Here is a 17,817-nt window from a genome sequence, read left to right as displayed (position 1 = left end):
AGGGAGAATTGTGTTCCCAACAAATTTTTATCACCTAGGTCGCGCCGATTGATCGCCCAGTGTCATGAACCTTCCTAGCAATATACCGTCGCAATATATTCCTTACTACATATCACTTATCTTATATCGCCTTAGTGTGAACGGCGCCTAAGAGAAAGAAGAGGCAGAAAGATGGCAGGAACATATCTAACAGTTGTATCAAGAGAAAGAAGTAGATGATAATATTCCAAACAAGAAGAAGCTGCTGATGCTGATGAAATGGGAGACCCAATTTTGAGGTCAGAATTCGACAGAACTTTGAGAGACCTAAATAGGAGAGCTTTGAGAGACCTAAATAGAAACAAGGTACCTGGAATTGATGACATACTCCCAGAATGACAAACTGCCTTAAGAGAAACCAGCATGGCAAGTTTATTCCATTTAGTGTCCAAGATGTATGATAAGCAGAAGTGCCATACGATTTTAGGCAGAATGCTGTTATACCTATTCCCAAGAATGTCTGTGCTGACAATTGTGAAAACTACCGCACCATTAGTTTAGTATCTCACACTTCCAAAAATTTAATATGTATTAATTACAGAAGAATGAAAAGACAATTTGAATCTGAGTAGGGAGAAGATCAATTTGGCTTCAGAAGAAATGTAGGAACACACATAGCAATCCTGAATTTATGTCTGATCTTAAGAGGACTGAATTAAGGAGGACAAGTCCATATACATAGCGTTCGTAGATCTAGAAAAGGCATTCGATAGTACTGATACGACCAAGCTATTTGAGATCCTGAGGGTGATCCTGATCAGATACCAAGCAAGAAGAATTATCTACAATCTGTACAAAAATCAGTCTGCAGTGCTAAGAATCAACGGTTTTGAAAAAGCAGCAGGAATCTAGAAAGGAGTGAAGCAAGGCCGCAGTTCCCCTACCCCCTTTCCCCTTTAAATATTTATATAGAACAGGCAGTAAAGGAAATCAAGGAGGAATTTGAAAAGGGGATCACATCCAACAAGAGGAAATCAAAACCCCGAGATTTGCTGCTGCTGTTTTTTTTTAATCTGAGTATGCAGAAGATCTGGTGAAATTCCTGAATGGTATGGACAGAATCTTGGAGAAGGAATACAAAATGAAAATAAACAAGTCCAAAAACGAAAGTAATGGAGTGCAGCTGAACAAAGTCAGGTGATGCAGGAAATAATATGTTAAGAAATGAAGTCTTAAAGGAAGCAGATGTATGTTGTTATTTGGGTAGTAAAGTATCTTATTATGGCACACGTAAGGAAGACATAAAATGCAGACTTACACAAGCAAGGAAAGCCTTTCTTAATATTTTTAAGAGCTTACTTCAAACACTAATATTGGAATTAGAAAGATGTTTTTGAAGATTTTCATCTGTAGCTTGGCATTGTATGGAAGTGAAAAATGGATGACAACTAGCTCAGAAAGAAAGAGAATGGAAGCTTTTGAAATGTGGTTACAAAAGAATGCTGAATGTGAGATGGACAGATCAAATCATGAATGAAGGAATAATTAATCAAACTGGTGCGAGTTCAATTTCACTAAATATGACTAGAAGAGAGAGAATGATAGGACATATGTTAAGACACCCAGAGGACTTGTTCAGTTAGCTTTTGAGGGAAATGCAGGTGCTAAGAACAGTAGGGGTAGATATGTCAAACAGATCAGAGCAGATGTTGAATGTAGTACAGTAGAACCTCGATAATTCGAAATCGGTTAATTCAAAATCCCGCCTAATTCGAAGAAGCTCTCATTCCCGGAAACATGAGACACAGTTTTGCATGTTATTTCAATTGTTTAATTTGAAATACGGATAATTCGTAATTTGAAGTACAATGTCGGCCCCATTACCGAAATTCAGACTTTTAATTCGAAACTGCCTTTACATTTTAAAACAATAGTATGTTACAGAGTAATTTCAACTCGAAATTTATCCGCTTCCGCCTTCCGGAACGTGGAGGGGTAACTTTCCGCACTTACACTCACTTCGGTGGGTCTACAGTGCGCTTGATGATTGCTAAGTTGAATGAAATCGGAATTCTTTTGTATTCAACCTTTTAAGGAACGCCGCAATATCATGCGACAGGCAGTGTGCGGGAAAACAGAATCCGCAAACACTGGCGATGCCGACAGTTGACGAAAAAACGTGGCTCATATAATAAATTCGTAGGCACCGAACAATATTGTCATTGCCGGTAAAACTGCATTCCTTTATTTTAATGCGAGCCCAAACGGTCTTATGGCTTTAAAGGAGAAATTGCCAGCCGGAAAAAATTGTACAAGGGTGAGGGATGGGGGTCATAGTAGTGTGTTGCAATGCACACGGGCGCGAGATACTGTATCGCCTCGTCATAGGAAAGTTCGATAAGCTTTTAAGGGCATCGGGCACTTTCCATGCCAGTACAAAGCATCTAAAAATGCAAACAGTACAGAAATCCAAAAAGATAATGCATTTGCTCAGGGGAACCGGCACAATTTATTCTCGTCTTTGAATTGTGTGATTTTTTTTTCCATTCATTGCGTGAGGTTATGTTTGTCAGTGATTTATCCAAGTGAATTATTTGAACATTGTAAATGCTCCTTGTTGGATACATTTCGGAAATAGTTTTTTCCATGGCATTTGAAAGGTTTAAACTGTGAATCGAGGTGATTGCATGTATTAATGGGTCTTAGAATACTTTGTGACACGGCAAGTGTTTACATTTCTGAAGTACGAGAGAAGTGGCATGGCAGGAAATCGTACAAGGATAGAGTCATAGGAAAGTTCTATTTTAAGGGCATCGGTTACTTTCTGTGTAAATACAAGGCATCTAAAATGCATACAGTATAGTAATCCAATTAATAAAGCACTTGCACATGGGAGTCAGCATAGATTTATCCTCATCTTTGAATCGTGCTTTTTTTTTTTTTTCCTTCGTTGTGTGAGGTTATGTTTACCAGTGAGAAATCCGAGTGCATTATTTGAATACTGTAAATGCACCTTCTTGGATACATTTTGGAAATAGTTCTTTTTTAATGGCATTTGAAAGGTATAAACTGTGAATCAAGGTTAACTGCATGCAGTAACGGGCCTTAGAATATTTAGTAATGCGGCAAGGGTTGGTACTCCTGAATTGCGAATTGGCGGTTAATTCGAAATCACGTAATTTGAAGTCCGATTTTTGAGTCCCAACGACTTCGAATTAACGAGGTTTTACTGTAGTTACATAGAAATGAAAAGTTTAACACAGGATAGGGTGAAATGGAGGCTGCACCAAAACCTTCTATGAACTGATAACAAACACCGGCCAAACACAGACAAATTCTATTGCAACAGGGTGTCCCAAATCTACGGATACTACAAGAAATGCCAATTCCTAGTTCTGAACTTCAAAATGATTAAATATTGTTAAGTGTACTCAAAGAAAGTAAAAATGTATATGTAAAAAAAAGGCACAAATGGCAAAAAAGGAAAAAAATAGGCAAGGTAGAACTTCACCAGAAGGCTTCAATGGTCATAATTCAGACACATCTACTACCAGCCTTTACATATACGCATTCAAACAAAACAAGTATTTTCCTAAACTTCCTATGCTTAATATTTTTAAATCACAAATCTGATGTCAAATTTTTAGTCAGCCTGATTAACTTCTAGGAGATGTGCATGCTGTGTTCCTGCATCAGCTGGTTTCTTAGTGCCTGGTCTGCAATTTGTCTTTCACCCCATCACGAAGGTCGCCCAGCATCGTGCTATCAGAAATGCTGGCAGGAGTGGGGGAATGCATCGTCTGCTGTCGCCACACCAGTATGACCTCGATCACATCCCCCGACTGAGCTGGCAGTGCACCACGCATTTATGAACATCACGTTACTAATAAATCATTGTCAATAACACACAAAAGTAATCAATACTGTTAAGTTTAACATGATAATGCATACTTTATGAAATGAGTGTTGATGTCTTGTTGATCTTATCTCTCAAAATATTTTCATCAGATACACCCAAAAGATTTTATTGTAAAACACACAGAAACTGTACAAAGAGGCTATTCATTAGTTTACATTCTATTCATAACTTCTCAACACTTCATCATTGCAGAAGGGCTAGAATGTTTACATTTAAAAAAATTGAGGGAAAAAATACGTATAATCATACAGCACTAATATAATTCAGTTTTTTAAAAACTCTGTATGAACGCTTACTCAGAATCGCTAGAAGAGTGTCTAGTTCACATCCATCTATGTCCTTGTCACACTCTGAATCATTCCCTTTTATGTTATTCTGTATAGCATGTTCAGTGCATTGGAAATTCCAGTTTTCATCAAGCTCTTTCAAGCAATCTCTTTTGATATGTTACCCCAAGCCTGAATGATCCACTGACAGATCAACAGGAGCAACGGATGCAACATCAACAAGGTGGCCTTTAAAGCTGTCCAGCACAAGGCTTTCCTATCAGCATGCCACCTCTTCACACCGCCACACGGGTACTACCCAGTCGCAAATCATTTTCTCATCCATCCATCCAGCCTTTTATCTCAGCACATCGTCGATACCTGTCGGGAACGCGATGTTCTTTGGTAATGCCTTGTGTTCAAATATTACGTACAGAGGTAGTTTACAGCCACTGGTAGTACCGTACAACGTAACTTTTCGGTGCTGATAATTTTGATTAGAACACCTGCAACACCCTTCTCAGACAGTGTTGCTTGGCATGTCAAAATACATAGGGGTTTGGTCAGCACTGCCAATCTGCATGAATAAGTATGAGTTGTGGTGCCTTAACCTGATCACATGTTTCTCTGAAACTTTACCAGTGAAGTCTTTAGGCAGGTTTTTGCACAAATATGTTTTTAGATGCAATGAAAGGTTATTGCGCTGCATAAACACAATCACCCAACCGCTACTTGCCTTGAATAAGTTTCCCAGAATAATGTGGGAATGTGCAATTTCCCATAATTTTAATAGTGACATTGTATGGGATACACAACAACCGATGTTCCACATCTCTCTCACCTATCCCAGTAATGCTTCCTCAACACCTGACAATCTTGGCTGATTTGTCCACAAAAGCATACCTGGATGAACTAGTGTTTTTTTAATTCCACTTGCTGATTTCTCGAATTCCTCTCTTGTTTTTTGTGAACAGAACATTTACAGCCTGTTCTTCTTTTACCATTTTCTTCCACAAACTTCACACTTCACCACTTTTAGCTGTTAACCTTTCCTATGACATATTTACTACCAAGCTCGACAATGGACAAGTTCAGATTGTGTATGGCAGTGGCCCTTTCCTTTTGTTACTGCAGCTGCACATTCTAGCACAAAGCCCATGAATTGGACGTGTGGGTCTTAATCGGGGCAAAAGCTTAAATGAATATTTACGTCAAAAGTTAGGGATGTGGCTGATATTTCAGTAAATACGGTATGTTCATTTTTTGCCATAAATGTGCATTATGGAGTTTCATACACCAGCATGTGTAAACATAGCATTGATATTACAGGAATGCTGACGAAAATAAAAAAATCAGAATGACATATTCCCCACACACCACTTAAAAAATTCTCTTCCTTCCGTGTAATTATCAGGACTAGAGTACTGTAATTGACAACAGCGATGAGCATACAGCAATTGCTCCCTCATAATGCATTGAGCCACAAACTGAGACATACCAACACAATATAATGATGTTTCACATGCTTTCTGCTGGATTGTCTGCAGTAATATCCTAAATCTCTTCCTTGGCTTGTAGAACTCAAACTTAACATTGTGTAACTGTCCTTATAGTTAGGAATTTTTTAAACATTCGTCAATTTCAGTGTGGCAGAAATGAACTTTCCATGATATGGATGTTATCAATGAAGGAAATTTATTGAATAGAGATGAGCTGCAGCTTATGCATGTTGTCCAGTTTCTCGATGTGTTAAAAATCATTTCAACCGGGCGAGTTGGCCGTGTGCATAGAGGCGCGCGGCTGTGAGCTTGCATCCGGGAAATAGTAGGTTCGAATCCCACTATCGGCAGCCCTGAAGATGGTTTTCCGTGGTTTCCCATTTTCACACCAGGCAAATGCTTGGGCTGTACCTTAATTAAGGCCACGGCCGCTTCCTTCCAACTCCTAGGCCTTTCCTATCCCATCGTTGCCATAAGCCCTATCTGTGTCGGTGCGACGTAAAGCCCCTAGCAAAAAAAAAAATTCACAATGTCCAACAGTAGACAAACTACAATCCTCAACTACATATAATTAAAAAATTAGCAATGGTATTTAGAAAGGTTTGAGTTCCCAACCATGTACTCCTAGTTAGGTTCAGTCGGTGGAAGCTTTGTTTATTTTGCTGATATGAGACAGAATGATTCTGTTTCACTGAAATCCCTAACAGAAGTTGAATTAGGTCATCACACTTCCTTGATTCAGTTGCTCCACCAGGCTGATGAAAACGATCTGCGAGCAAGACATAACAATGTCAACATTAGGGATTCACAAAAGTTCTTGCTTCGGCCCTTAAAAATGATGTTTTACCACAACAATTCATACGATAATATTTCTCAAAGCTATTTAAATTCTTATTGGCATATAGAAAATAAAGACCGACTCCCAACACTTAGTAAAATGAAAATTGAAGTAGAAGATATATTCAAATTTTTGGGGATGGAAAATATCACCTCAATTCAGAAATGTAGCTATAGTTTCTAAAGGGGACTTCCCAGTTCACTTCCTAAGAAACTTCAAACCTATTTCAAATTCATTCTGTATACCAGTACTTCAAATTACGTATTGACATTTATTTCCAAGGTTAGGTCTACATAGCACACCATCCTGCATCAGTCATTTGTTAATATATCCTTTTTTAACAGTCTCTCTATGTTTCCACTTACTCTTACAGCTCTTGTTGTGGTTGTATAAATCAAAGACACATGAAGGTATCTTAAGCTTTTTCCAAGTGAAGATTTATATTCTCTCAGCTGTAAAGATGTTTACCAAACAAAACCACAGTTTCAAGTGTTAGTATCACCACTTACAACCTTAGCATATATTCATCCATAATTTAATGTTCTGAAGCTGAATGCATTGTTTCAATAGTCATAAAATGACTTCATGGTTTTGTTACTTCATTTACACCATACCAACAAACAGCCGTGTTTCATTGTACAATGCTGCAGTACTCAAGTCTAGTAATTAGCTATGCTTCTGTCTGATTCTGTGGCTAACTGGTTAACGTGCTGGGCTTTGGTACAAGGGTATCCTAGGTTTGACTCCCAGCCAGGTCAAGGATGTTAACCTTCATTGGTTACTTTCTCTGGCTCAGGGATGGAGTGTTTGTGCCTTCTTTAATTTTAGATTTCATCCTAAGTAGGGTCGCATCCTCACAGACGCGTAGATTGCCCATGCACATCGATTCATAAGACCTGAATCAAGGCCTCTCTGGAGGTCATACAGTATTATTAACAATGCTTCCACTAAAATTTCCAACTCCTTTCCTTTATTACTCATTACATTAATTTCTCGATTTTCACACCAATCACTACTAAGTGTCATTGGTAACTTGACTCATATCAGATAAACAGTGAACTGAAGTTCCACATTTTTATAACAAGGTAAGTCAAATAATACGCGGTGCCCCAAAAATCTGTTATGCAACCACTGCATAAAACATTTTTGAAAATAATTAATACAAAAGTCCACAGATCTGCTTCTTCTCTCCTCCATAATCCTGTTATCTAGTTTAATTTCTCAAAATGACAAGCTGGAATTTAATAACCATAAGTTCATTACATTTCATCCATGGCATTTAATAACCAGAAGTTCATTAGAGTTCTTCCATGTTCTCAGCAGCAGAAAATATTGCCACAATTACTGAATTTAAAAAACATAGTATCTTATTAAATGCATATGTTATGAAGATACACCAACAGCACCTTGGAATTCAACAGGACATCCTTAATCTCACATCAAGGCAATATATGGACTTCAGAGGAACCATATTCTTACCTTAGAACCTTTCAATTTAGGATCATCTACAGAATTTAAGAACATCTTTGCCAACTCCTGCAAGCTACCTTGTCTTTCTTCATCAGCCTCACTTTCTTGCAACCAATTTTCATCAATGTCTCTGAAAACATGTCATTTTTATGAGTAACAACATTCCAAATATGGAATCTAAAATTATAACACTCATTCACAGAGGTCTGAATCATACATAGTTTCATTAGGTACACAAGTGAATGAATTATTTAATGACTGAATAAATTATACTCAAATTTCTGATGATCAATCTGAAAACTTTAAAGCCTCATTTAAGAGAAACATGAGAAGAAATCACTGTCCCCTTCAAAGAATGAGATCACAAGCAGCAGTCCACTGGTCTAGCCCACAGAAAAATGAAAGCAAGAATAAGAATGGCCAGATAGAAAGATGGTGATTATGATGATGATGATGATGATGATAGAAGTTTAAAGTTTAGTACATGATAATGCAATTCAGCCTAGAGTCCTAAATTACATTCCACATACATATATATTTCTACTTTGCTTGTGTAGGACAAGGCCACATTCCACATTGTACCTATTGTGACACATGGAAAGGTGTAAGAATCATGCTGAACCTAAAGAATGATCATTAAACATAGGACTTGTATGCACAAAAATGTCCTATAAAAAGGTCAACATTTCCACAGATATGAAACACTGCACGATACAAAATTATCTGTTTGATTTAGTGAAGCCCACAATTAAGGGATACATTTTCAATTTTTTTAAATTCCAGATTGCAGGGAGAAAGTGAGTGAGTGAGTGAGTGAGTGAGTGAGTGAGTGAGTGATGCAACTGGATCTGCAACATCTCACACTTAGTGAAGTTGAAGTGTCCCATGAGAGATTTGCAACTCATTTGCACTAGTTTTGAGCAAGCATTCAATTTTGTCCCTGTTTTTCTTACTTTCCCCCTGGATTATGATGGTACATATATGAACATTTTGCTATTTACTGTATTTCTTGTTTGATGATTGTACATCAATGCAAATTTTACTATTTACTGTATTTCTTGTTTGACACCAGCAAAATGTAATTTTGAGACAAATGAATTTAGGGACAGTTGTAACACTTTTAGAAGTAAAAGGAAATGAAAATACAGTGGTCTTTCAATGTAAATAAAGAGGAGCAGAGGTTGCATTGTCTTATAACTTAAATTATAAATAGTTGACTTTATATTCATGAATATATCAATTAAAAAACCAAACCAAACTCCATGGCACTACAGCCCTTGAAGGGCCTTGACCTACCAAGCGACCGCTGCTTAGCCCGAAAGCCTGCAGATTACGAGGTGTCATGTGGTCAGCACGACAAATCCTCTCAGCCGTTATTCTTGGCTATCTAGACCGGGACCGCTATCTCACCGTCAGATAGCTCCTCAATTCTAATCACGTAGGCTGAGTGGACCTCGAACCAGCCCTCAGGTCCAGGTAAAAATCCCTGACCTGGCCAGAAATCAAACCCGGGGCTTCCGGGTAAGAGGCAGGCACGCTACCCCTACACCACGGGGCCTCATATGATGTCAATGCATTATATTTTTTAACTTTAACAACATATATTACTCAAAATATTTTTTAAACATGTACTGTATACTAATGTAATTTTCTTCATAGAAGAAATGTGAAAGAATCTTCAAAGGATGCTCTGAACAATGTTCTTTTGTAAGCTTTTAATTGTAAATATCGTCTGATGATCAGGGTGTCCAGAACATTCTAAGTGTCTACAACTAGGCTATGGTTGAGTCCTCAATATTCAATCATAATGTCTGAAAACACAAGAGTTTTAAATACTTCAAAGAGGGCACCCATTTGCAAACAGGAATAACACTTTGTTACTATCAGTTATAGTCATATATTGCAGCATGCGCAGCCTCTACGTCCGCCATACCAATGTACAGCTATGGAAAGGGGTGCAAGGTGGCCAGCTCCAATCGCATACACATCTCCAAGGAAGGTCCACCCTCTCCTTACTACTACTCCTACTCCCTCACTGGAGGCCTCTGGCATTACCGAAGACTCTGGATGGTGTGCCAAGAGTATTCGTCTTTGGGAAGACTCTGGGAGGCGTATCTCTTCTGGAAGCATCCAGATGGGGTGGGCCGAGGTATATATAATAAGTCACAGGTGATCCTCAGCAAGTGAGCGAAGAAGACCGACGAGTGCTACAGTCACGGGTTTAATATGAAAATTACAGCCTGAGCTCAGTGTATCAGTCTGTTGGAGTGTCCATCTGTAGAACTGAGGACTTGTTCTGTATGCCCATCATCATGAGCTGTCTCTCTGGGACCAGCTCTGAGCGGGAGTCGTGTCTGTTGCAGTGTGGGAGTCAACACTGGAATGTTGGCTTGAGGCTGTGAACAGAGTTCTACCAGAGTGTGTGGACAGCGGATATCATCCAGAACTGTCAGACTGACGTGAGTAGGCTGTGAACTGTGCACCATGACAGCAGCAACAAATCAAAGCCAATATTATTATTATTATTATTATTATTATTATTGTATTATTATTAAATGTGATGGGTGTTGTATATTACTTTGTGGGTAAATAAAATGACGTGAAGCCTTGTTGTTGTCTTATTAGAATAGAAAACCCTTTCTGTTAGTTTGCTGGTTACCTTGGAAATTCTACCAGACACAGGCATTTACAGTGAATTGTTGTAGACAATCCCGTTACCAATTACAAAAAAAAAAGTTCTGTTCAGAAGTGTGAGACATACATCTTAATGAAGACTCAAGATTATTATTCATAAACAGTGAGAAAAATGAAAACCCACAGCCTATTTGCAGTCATTCGACCCGGTCAGGAATGAAGCCCCCACCTTGCGGCGAGGATAGGAATTGTGCCGGCTGCCAAGACCTGTCGCACTCCTCTGGGGCAATGATTAACGACTGACAAATGAATGAAATGATATTGGAGAGTGTTGCTGGAATAAAAGATGACAAGGAAAACCGGAGTACCCAGAGGAAAACCTGTCCTGCCTCCACTTTGTCCAGCACAAATCTCACATGGAGTGACCGGGATTTGAACCACGGTATCCAGCGGCGAGAGGTCGGCGTGCTGCTGCCTGAGCCATGGAGGCCACTATCTAGTTTTGTGTAAAGTCTAAATGACAGTTACATTAAAATAATAAGCCGAGAGAAATATCTCATCAGGGATAAAGAGAAAAAGGTGTCACAGAACGAGCCTGCCAACGGATGCTGCACGGACCGATGGGTGGACTTGGGTCTGGTGGCTCACTGTCAGCATGTTCCAAGCAGTCACGGGTTAACTGGATGGGCTGAGACAAAACTACCAGCATTTAGATAAAATTTACTATAAAATATGTTATCTTCACGTTTTAAAGAACAACCTCATCGTAATATCAAACATCTCATGATGTCAACGGTGATTAGTGCTTCTTTCTCAGATCACGAAGTGTGAAGATAACAGAAATACACAAAATTAACAACAGCTCTCTGGAAATTTATGCTATTTGTGAAAATTCCTACTACGACATTCAGATATGCTGCGCACATATGCAATTAAAATATGGCCCCAAAACTTAAAAATTGCTCATAAGAGGTAACACACACATTTTCTGCTTGTTCTACTGCCCGAAGCGTTGCTGATTAATATGCATATTTCCATTTGAACAATGTGAAAATGCCATAATTTTAATGTTTCAGTTGATTAAGTTTACCCCCGAAATTCTGAAGATATTAAACCTCAAACTGGTTTTCACATACTTTCTGCACTAGTACGTTCATGTACACTGCAGCAACAGCATAAAGTTTTGTTTGTTTCGTAATGAAATCCATGAAATCACAACCAAGAACATGGGTTTAAAATTAACATGTATGACTGGATTATAAATGAAAACAATGAATAAAGTGAAAGCAAGTAAAGATAATGCAAGATTAAAAGTTCTTAACTTACACACTGCCCATTTCCTATTCTGCATCTTGGGAAAGTGAATGAATACCACTCATTCCATCCTGTCTACAATCCATACTACTAGCGTCAATATCACTATCAAGATTTACCACAACACGCTCCGATGCTTCATCACTTAATCACTCTCAAAGTACATGTTTTTTACTTCAATCATATGTCTACATCGAGTTGCCCATTCTTCTGCTTCAGTCAACGAGAGTTTTCCATCAATAATGCTTAAGGGGCATGTTTTTTGATGAAATAAAACTGTTGATTTTGGAGTTAAAACTGACACTATTTCGGTAGGTATTTAGTGAAATAAATTGTCATACTGACCGATGTTTCTTGTGAAATCTTCCTAATAGTATGAGGTAAATCTTGTTATTATATCTCAGAACCAAATATACAAAATGTTATAGAAATAAATATATAAATCACCGATACCTCCAAATGAAGTTACGTGATTTGCCCTGTTAACAGTCTACACTGTTTTACATATTGAATTACTTGTCTCCAAAGTACAAACTAAGCATGGTTTCAACATTATCAACATGCAGAGTTGTGCGATAATCAGAAAGTATCTTTGTGCAAGTAAAGAAGCCCCTCTCGCTGTCCACATTAGACGCCTGAAACCATAATGCTTGCAACACTTGGATGCAAATTCACTGTAGTCTACTATTAAGCCTCCTAAAACTTCACTATCAAAGTCTTCTTTCTTCTCCTTTCCCAGATGTGCTTTCACTGCATTTTTCAAAGCCATATAGCCCTGGAAGAAACTGTTCATGGATATGCTGGCAAGAATAGGAATGCTCTTCACACTGTCCACGAGAGTAGAGTTCACTTCATGCTGAGCACGTTCAGAAGATAAAATAGTCCCGCAGTTACTGGAAATACAAAGCATGTTTTTAAAGTAAGTACCATTCTTAAATATGGCCGGTGCAGCTCTTCGATCATCGTTCAGAGCATTCGCGCTCAGTATGTACGTCTGCAGGCAAGCCACAAATGCCATTACGGAAGCATTCAACCATATTTACATTTGTTTGTGCGTATTGAAAATGTCTCTCACAATTAACGGTCCTGCTAAGTGTGAAGTATGCCATGAAGGCTGTTGAAATTCATCGGCAGATTAGTGAAGTGTATGGAGAACATACTATGAGCAAAGGAATGGTAAGAAAATGGGTTAGAGCATTTAAAGAAGGTCGTACTAATGTCCATGACGAGAAGCGTAGTGGACGACCGTCTGTCATTACTGAAGACTTGATGCAAAAAGTTGATGCTAAGGTTTGAAAAAACTGATGCTTTAAGATTTCGTCATTAAGTTATGAGATGTCTGAAATTTCAAGGAGTGTTCTTTATGAAATTGTGTCGGATGCTTAGATTATTGGAAGTTGTGCTCACGCAATCCAGAACAAACGGCTTGTCATGCTCACAAGGGGGATTCTTTTGCTTCATGACAACGTGCGATCTCACACGGCTAATCGAACCCGAGACCTCATTGCTTCATTTGGTTGAGGACAATTTGATCATCCTCCGTACAGTCGTGACATAGTGTCTAGTGACTACCACTTGTTCCTGGGCCTGAAAAAGCATTTAGGAAGTCAACACCATGACAATTATTACAACATAAAAAGGACCGCGTGGCAGTGGCTGGCACATCATGCGACAGAGTACTATGCGAATGTAATTCAGAAGCTGGCTTCACAATATGACAAGTGCCTTAATATGCCTGGAATTTACGTTGAGAAGTAGTTTAAGGCACAGGCTTACAAGTAAAGAAAAAGAATTGTTTAAAAATTGCATTACATTTTCCTCTATCAAAACGGTACTTACTTAAAAAACACGCCTCATATTTTCCTAGCTGGGTCCTGCTCGATCATTTTCTTTGGCTTTTCTGTGAATATTCTTGCCAAATTCTTGATTTTTCTCTCTTCTCTACATTTTCCTTTTCCTGAAAGCTAGTTCAGGGCAACACTTGTCTCTTCTCCTAAAACTATCTTTCTGATCAAATCAAAACCTCAAACTATAATGTCTAGTTTAGGGGCGAGTTTGTGGGCAGTTGGATAGTGTGACTTTCTAGTACTGTTACAAACTGAGATACAGACATTCAATGTTTCTTAGCACAGGTAGCTTCACACAATATAGCCTACTGCTCATTACTGCTTAGATCCTTGAAATATTTTACAGCATAACTGACATCATCTAACTCTTTCAGGTACTCAACCAGATCACAGATATATTCTTGTATATAGACAGCTGGATCGAGTCAGGAATCCCAGCAGGTTAATACATCGGGAAAGGTTTGACTGTCTTCTCACCGTGATTTTATTTCCCCCGAAAGAAATTCAAATATCTATGCTTGCACTTACAGGTATTTTTTAATACTTTCTCAGTCATACTTACGCACTTATTCAGACTGGTGAAGTAGCTGGGCACAAGCTTATTTATGATATCTAGTTTGTGGGCCCAACACTGCATGTGAACCAAGTCATCTGAAATTAAGTCCTTGAGAGTATGCAGACACTTTGTCATATATGGAACACTGTCAGGGGATATGCCAATAACAACACTGTAGTCTGCAGAGTACTTCACAACTGCATTGTTTATAGATTGACAACACTCTTTCAAATCCACATTCTGAAAAATTTTCACTGAAGCAACGTATAACTTTGAACAAAGTATACGGAACAGTATTATGAAAACGACTACCACTTTTCGATTGGTAGTTTCATCGCAGTAAATTATCAGTTTTCTATTTCTCACAGCTCCTTTCCTGTCCTCTTTATATCCTGCTTTAACAAGTGGGATGTACTTTTGGCAGCAAATATTTTCCTGTGAAAGGTCACCAGCGCCTGTACAAAAAAAAATGTTGAAATGAATACAGGAATACTATAATACTTATGTTCTGGTTTTACGGTTTTCGGAGATGCTGAAGAGCCAAAATTTTGTCCCACAGGAGTTCTTTTACATGCTAGTAAAGCTACCAACACGGTGCCGTCGTATTTGAGCACCTTTAAATACCACGGCCAGGGTTGTGTAGCTCAGACGGATAAGGCACTGGCTTTTTGAACCCAAGTTGGCAGGTTCGATGCTGGCTCAGTCCGGTGGTATTTAAAAGTGCTCAAATACGTCAGTAGATCTACTGGCGCATAAAAGAAAACATTCCAGCATCTCCAAGTCTCTGAAAACTGGAAAAGTAGTTAGTGGGACGTAAAAACAATAACATTATTACTACTTGATTCATGAACGGGAAAAAATCCAAAGAAAAGCAGCTCGATTTGTTCTGGGCGATTTCCGACAAAAGAGTAGCGTTACAAAAATGTTGCAAAGTTTGGGCTGGGAAGACTTGGTAGGAAGAAGACGAGCTGCTCGACTAAGTGGTATAGTTTTATAAGTGGTATTTCCGAGCTGTGGAGAGATGGCGTAGAATGACATTAGTAGAATAAGTTTGACTGGTGTCTTTAAAAGTAGGAAAGATCACAATATGAAGATAAGGTTGGAATTCAAGAGGAAAAATTGGGGCAAATATTTGTTTATAGGAAGGGGAGTTAGGGATTGGAATAACTTACCAAGGGAGATGTTCAATAAATTTCCAATTTCTCTGAAATCATTTAAGAAAGGCTAGGAAACAACAGATACGGAATTTGTCTCCTGAGCGACTGCCCTAAATGAAGATCAGTATTGACTGATTGACTGATAACTCGACCTGGTGATTTATTTACAACAGGCCTACAAATAAAGTCATATTTTACAATAAAGACAGCGTTATTTATCTTACATTTACATACTTGTTCGTCCACTCTCTCATGCCAGGATTATCAAATTTCTGAAGAGGAATGTTGGCTTGCATTAATGCTTTCCTTGTGTCTATTACAAATTGTTCTCTATCACTTTTCAACTTCTCTGCGATGTGTAGAGTATCTTGCAGGTTATAAATTTCATTTTCTTTGTCTGTATTGAAGATCTACTTGTGATACAAATTCTTATAATCATTGAATAGGTGGTAATTAACAAAATTATAAGAATTTGTATCACGTGTAGAGTATCGCCGATTGTTATTTGCCGCTTAGAATTATGTTCATTTGTTTCATTCCTCTTCTTTTTATACATTCTAATTCCCTGCAGTATTTATTGCACGCATCATTTCTTTCTCACTTAATATAAACATTACATTTACACATTAGAATTTTTCATGCAGCATCAGATACATAGAACATCTCAGCATAGTATTCCTCGGTACTAAGAAAAACTGTTGTGACTTTAGTTTTTGACATTTTTATACTTGAATGCTGGACATTTGTTGATAAAGTTTCATCAGTAGCGAACTTGCACTGCCAAAGAGTATAATGCGCACTGCTGTACCTATGACCGGTCCTGCTATGACCACACCACCACCTGCTGTAATCGGTAAATATCGATATTTGTAGATTGTCTTAGAGATCACGGAACTGAATACACGTACTTCCGGTACACAGTTCACATTGCTTTGTCTGCATTTGTGTAGAGAATATACAGCACTATCAAGCAACTGAAAAGGGAACTACGTAGGCAACTCAATAAGTATCTGCAATTTTACTCTAATTGTCTTTAGGTTGGCTCTATGGCGTTGTGTGCTCACCAGCCACTACATGCCACAGTTGTCTACATCTGTGGTAGGTTCCAGCATTATCACATCAGACAGCTTGCGCTGTTGTGACGTAAAGATGGCCGCACGACTCTCTGTTTGCACCAAGGAAAAACAGAGTTTCGCAATTCATTTTTTTGTGGTCTGAGGGTGTACCAGGAGCAGAAATTCATAGAAGACTTTCAGCGCAATACAGGAACAATGTTTTGCTACAGTGAAGTGTTTACCAGTGGATTGAACAGTTCAAAAGGGGTCGCACCAACATGAAGGATGAGGAAAGATCCAGACGTCCATCTGCAGTTGTAACTGATGCCAATATTGAACGAGTGCGTGATATGATCCTGAACAACAGACGAGTGACTGTTCTATGAATTTCCGACAGAAAATCCGCCTGGCGCCTCAGGCTTTGGGGCATCTATAAGCTGCAATGTGTAGATTGCACCACCACTTACATCGGTTAGACAGGGAGAAATTTCATCACAAGCTACCAAGAACATGCAAAGGCCAAGAAATATAATAGATATTCAGCCATGAGCGACCATAAGACAGATATGAGTCATGTAATTACAAATATAAATCCTGACCTTAGAATCATGAAAACCTTAAATAAAGTAGTTGAATGTGTATGAAGTAATATTCATGTATCTGGACCATAGGAATAATCCCACGGGGAACAAATGAATAATCAGATTTACATCTTATACAAAAAAAACTAATCAAGGACGAACATAAAAAGGAACACCAATCATAGCTCCGCACTCGCTCAGAGACTTCCCAGCTTGTTTCCCCACCCACGCAACGCCCTCCCGCCTCCCCTCTTTCAATGCTCTAACAGACATAGTTCAAACTCAATAATTGCACACCTCAACACTGGTGAGTTCACATTTTTCATTGGGCCCAACAACAGAGGATTTAAGTACCTTAATCTCATCCACTGCATGTAGTTTGTTCAATATTTTTGGACCTCTCCACCTTACTTTTTTTTTTTCCTCGTTGTCTTATAGACATTCCCGAATCAAGGACCCACGACCCATTATATTATCTACACATTTAGTTTTGACTTCAAATCAAGAAATAACTCGCCCTTTGAACTGGTATAAAAATTCCCATGGAGTGTTTCCGAATTATAATTTTAAAAAAACTATTTATTATGGGCATTCAGCATGTTAAACACAGAGGAAATTTAGTCAACAACATTGTTATTCTCACCACTAATGTAAACATCGCATCACATTTAGTACCTTAATGTAATCAACAGACTTCAAGTC

The 17,817-nt window shown here is 38.5% G+C and overlaps 1 protein-coding gene across 1 annotated transcript in view; it reads right to left on the bottom strand.

The window, feature by feature from the left end:
* Positions 1-17,817, bottom strand: part of LOC136863628 (peroxisomal targeting signal 1 receptor) — a 282,877-nt gene that overhangs the window by 171,264 nt on the left and 93,796 nt on the right. The window contains exon 5 of the mRNA XM_067139995.2: positions 7,981-8,101. Coding sequence (XP_066996096.2) covers positions 7,981-8,101 — 121 coding nt within the window. The remainder of the gene's footprint in view (positions 1-7,980; positions 8,102-17,817) is intronic.

Source organism: Anabrus simplex, chromosome 2, assembly GCF_040414725.1.
Source record: "Anabrus simplex isolate iqAnaSimp1 chromosome 2, ASM4041472v1, whole genome shotgun sequence".
NCBI lineage: Eukaryota > Metazoa > Arthropoda > Insecta > Orthoptera > Tettigoniidae > Anabrus > Anabrus simplex.
Note: the sequence above shows the minus strand (reverse complement) of the source record. Positions and strands in the feature narration are given on the sequence as shown.